Source organism: Gekko japonicus, unplaced genomic scaffold (assembly GCF_001447785.1).
Source record: "Gekko japonicus isolate JY-2015 unplaced genomic scaffold, Gekko_japonicus_V1.1 scaffold3258, whole genome shotgun sequence".
Taxonomy (NCBI): Eukaryota; Metazoa; Chordata; class Lepidosauria; order Squamata; family Gekkonidae; genus Gekko; species Gekko japonicus.
This window is the reverse complement of record NW_015172113.1, coordinates 87,670-92,320: the sequence shown is the minus strand read 5'-3', so window position 1 is coordinate 92,320 and position 4,651 is coordinate 87,670. Positions and strand designations below refer to the sequence as shown.

Here is a 4,651-nt window from a genome sequence, read left to right as displayed (position 1 = left end):
AGAAAAAAAAATGTAAAAGAAAACCCTAGTGAGTGCCAGGAGTGAGGAGGCCATTACTGTAAGACACAGGAGTCAATAGTAGAACAAAAAATAACTTTTCACAATACACCGTACAATAGCTGTGCTTATTTCGCTACATATAAAAGAGGAAATAACTCTGCAGTCTCTTCTGCAGTCTCATTTTTAAAAGTACCCTGCACTTTGCTAACTATACCTGATTGTTCACTTCAAATGGAGCCAGCAGTTGGCAAGCAGAATAAAATATTTGCTTTGCATTGTTTATCTCTCTCTTACACACATGTACATACATATACACACACCAGAAGTGTAAACTTTCCCAACTTTTTTCTCCTAGGAAATTTGAGCTTGGCCTTGTTTATGAGTCATGGAATCCACAAACAACACAGGTTTTGAGAACATCACGAACAAAGAGTGCCTTGAGGAGACGGCTACTGAGGCGCACCGACAGAATGATATTCCGGAAGCTTTGCAAGAGGTTAAAAGCCCCTCTGGGGGAGCAGCTGTGGAAAATGTAATGGAGAAACTAAAAGCAGGAAAGAACGTCAAGGAAAAGCAAGGCAATGATTTCGACAGGCAGGGCCTTAAACGAAAGTCAGAGAGTGACGAAAGGCCAGCTCTGAGAAAAGAGGCACGCCAGGTGGAGCCGGAAAACCAGGCTGTCCTTCTGCTTCTCTCCCACATCCCTCTAAAAAGCCTCATGGAAGTGGAAATGAAGTTGGTCTACTTTGACGAAGGGGATGTCACCTATGAATTTCTGGAGTCTCAAGCCACCACCAGTGCACAACCAAAATTTCCAGAAACTTTAAGCGCAGATTCCCTGAGGCTGCCTGACATGAACATCCTGCCCCAGGTGGAGAAGTGGCTCCAGGTGGCCTTAAAGGATGCCAGCACCTGCTACCGGCAAAAGAAGTACGCCATGGCAGCAGGACAGTTCCAAACAGCACTAGAGGTAAGAACATAAGAACGTAAGAAGAGCCCTGCTGGATCAGACGACTACTCCACCTACTCCAGCATCCTGTCTCACATGGTGGCCAACCAGGTCCTCTGAGATAGGAGATTTGACCAAAAAAAAAAATTTAGGCTCAGTAACGGGGGAAACTAAAAATGTTGGGTGGCTGAGACTAAGGTTGCTAGCCATCGGGCAGGGCCTGGAGATCTCCTGAATTACAACTGATTTCCAGACTATAGAAATCATTTCCCTTGGAGAAAACGGCTGCTTAGGAGGGTGGATGCTATTGTATTATACTCTGCTGAGGTCCCTGCTGTCCCCAAATCTTGCCCTCTCAAGGCTCCACCCCCAAATCTCCTGGAATTTCCCAGCCCAGAGGTGGCAACCCTAGCTATGATGAGCAAGTAACACAACATTCTTGGTGGCCACAGACTCCTGGGTGGTTTTGTGTGTGTGTGAAGTGCTGTCAAGCCACAGCCGACTTATGGTGACCCCAGCAAGGGGCTTTCAAGAAGCAGGCCTCTCTTCCAAGCTCCGACCCTGCTTAGCTTCCAAGATCTGATGAGATCGGTCTATACCATGCCGCCTTCCCTACCCTGGGTGGTTTATATGACTGGCTTTTATATGCAAGGACCCAATTTAAATTTGGGCTATTTGTGGAGAGGGGTACATTCAGCTCTTCCATCTTCTTCAGTTTTCCAGGTAAAACCACCTCCACCCATGTCCAGTCCTAGTAAGAAAAAAAAGATGGGCAGCCTATCTTCATCCTGTCTTCTTTCCCATTTTATAACTTGTTTCTCCCTAGGAATGTGGTTTTGATTGAGAAAAGTACATAGAGGAAAGTGTTAAGTCCGCTCCCCCTGCCCAGGTAGCCTCAGTCCAAATCAGGCCTCCTAGGCACCTGATATTGGCATTTCATAAAACACAGGGAGGAGGATCTAACCATGGATTTCCTAGCATCAGTCTGTTTAGACCCTTAATGGCTTTAAGGTATGGCACTTAAAAGGTATTGTTCAAACGGTTTATGATATGGGCCACAGCCCATATGTTTTCCCTCAGGGCCATGCTACTCTTTACATTGGGAAACTGTGACTGGACCTCTGCCCTAGCCAATAAAAAAAAGGCTTTACAGTGCCTCCCAAAATTTTTTAAGGATAGTGCCTTCCTTACCCGCTCAGGGAGCCTGTTCCACAAAGTGGAAGCCACGGTTGAAAAGGAACAGGCCCTGATGGGTGACACGTGGGCAATCCTAACTGGGGAAACAAGCAGAAGGTGACAGCTAGAGGACCATAATTGGTGCAGGGATACATACATTCCTACAGATATATGTGTCCCAGGCCACAAAGGGTAATGTACATAACAAGTCCCTGAGCTGAACTTGGAACCAAACTGACAGCCCATGCTGCTAGTTCAAAATAGGCAAGATAGGTTTTCATAACCTAGTCTCTAGTAATTATCATACTGCTGCATTCGGATGTCTTTACAGTTTCTGGGTTATCTTCAAGGGCAGTCCCATGTGCAATATTTTACAGCACTCTAACCATGATGTTACAAAATAACTGATTAGTGTGGCCAGGTCATCTGAGTTTAAGAAAGTGAAGAGTTGGTGAACCAAATGCAGCTGATAGCAAGCACTCTGGGCCACCACACCACACCACTTTTCAAATAGCAAGGCAGGGTCCACGGTTACTCCCCAAGTTCTTAACCTACTTTGCAAATGCCCATTCCATCCAAAACCAGGGGGTCTACTCCCTCCACCACATCACCCTTCTAACCAGCATCACCTCAAGCCCTGGCCCCTATCTGGTGGAATGAGCTCCCGTATGAGATCAGGGTCCTGTGGGACCTTTTACAGTTCCACAGGGCCTGTAAGACAGAGCTCTTCCGCCAGGCTGTTAGCTGAGGCGGCGGGAGTCCACACTTTATTGGGCCTCCCCTCCAATGACCCAGATCTGAGTAACCATCTGGGACCCCAATCTGTGGTAGACCCAGGGCTATTTTTGGGCAGGAACGCACAGGAACGGAGTTCCGGCTGGCTCCCAAATTGGCTACCCCCAGCAGGAACTCATTAGCATAATAGGCCACACCCAACAGCAGAAACTCATTAGGACTGGCTACAATTAGGGGTGTGTGGCCTAACATGCAAAGGAGTTCCTGCTACAAAAAAGCCCTGGGTTTTGGCAACAAACAAGGTAAACAGAATAAGAAGCAAAAGGTGGGTGTGGCTGGATGACCACACTTCTGCGAACATGGGGTGTGTAGCTTAATATGCTAATGAGCTGTGCTGTCAGGGGTGTGTCCTAATAAGCAAATGAATTTCTGCTGCTGGGTGTGGCCTATTATGCTAATGAGTTCCTGCTGGGCTTTTTCTACAAAAAAAGCCCTGGGTAGACCTCATCTGTCGAGGCTCCGGTTAGGAGTACTGGAAATTATAATTTGTATTTTAATTTTGATGTATTTTAATAGGTTTTAACTGTTATTTGCATATGTATGTGATTGTTGATTTGGTCTGATGGAACCTGCCCTGAGCCTGCTCGGGGGGGGGGGGGGGGGCAGGATACAAATCAGATCAAATAAAAATAAAAATAAATGGGCAGGGAGGCAAAAGGGAACTGATGTGGGCCCACTGATGCTCAGTGCCTAAGGGCCCATAAATATGTGCAGCTGTCCTCTCGTTATCCAATAGACTGTTCCAGAACCCTAGGATCACTAATGTGAAGGACCCGTTCCTTTCGGCGACAACATTCACCAAGCAAGGCCATTTTTGATGTTTTTATAATGTGAAGAGAGAAGCACCTCCCGAGATAACCAGTGCCTTTCCAGTCTGTGCCAGGCTTTCGGTGCCTTAAAATTGAGCTCGGAGCCTCACCTGCGGCAGCCAAAGAAGCCCCAGAATCCTCCAGCTCAATAGGAAAGAGAGAAAAATAGCAGAGGCTTCTCAAGGGACCTTAGGAGGAGTCGAAAATTTACACCTACCAGGTGTACGTTGACGGGAAGTCGGGGCTACTGGCATTTACAGGAAAGCCACTGTAATGTTATGCCCTGATTTCTTTGCTGCTGCCAATCTGATCTAATTATACTGGAAATCCCTTCTGTCATAACGATGTAACTCCTACTGTGCTGTGTCTCGTAATAATCACATAATGGGCCAGGATTTAAGCGTAATCAGATTTTGGCTTCCCTGTCATGTTTCTATAACGCTGCTATAAAACTGACATAATCACCAAAAAAGCACCCATTATTTAAACATCTTTATCAGATTGATGTATGGCAGCTCTCTCCCACTTTCTCTGTATATATATATTAAAAAAAATAACAGAAATTGGATTACCACTGCTGGGAACAGGCTATGATAAACTGTTTGCTCGTGTGCCGATTCAGCCTCAGCGATGTACCAAGCTCTCTTAATCATCTGCAACTGGCTTGTTGAATTTGCAGCAAAGGGCACACCAAACAAAGGGCCATTGTGGTTCCCGTTGAAGGAAGCACCTCCAGAATGATTTTTTTAAATTATTTATTTATTTATTTATTTTATTTATACCCTGCCCTCCCCGCATGCGGGCTCAGGGCAACTTACAACAATATGGCACTCAGTGCAATAAAACATAATAAAACGATTTAAAACAATTAGTACATGGGCCACGCCCAAGGTTCCCGCGTGACTAAAACCTTCTCTCCGTA

General features: G+C 45.9%; 1 protein-coding gene across 1 annotated transcript in view; it reads left to right on the top strand.

Moving 5' to 3' along the window:
• Positions 1-385: 385 nt before the first annotated feature.
• The window catches only part of LOC107118604 (spermatogenesis-associated protein 16-like), a gene marked incomplete at its 3' end in the record, with an annotated part of 68,583 nt that continues 64,317 nt past the window's right edge, over positions 386-4,651 (top strand). Inside the window, exon 1 of the mRNA XM_015420966.1 lies at positions 386-970. Within this exon, the coding sequence (XP_015276452.1) occupies positions 386-970 (585 nt within the window). The remainder of the gene's footprint in view (positions 971-4,651) is intronic.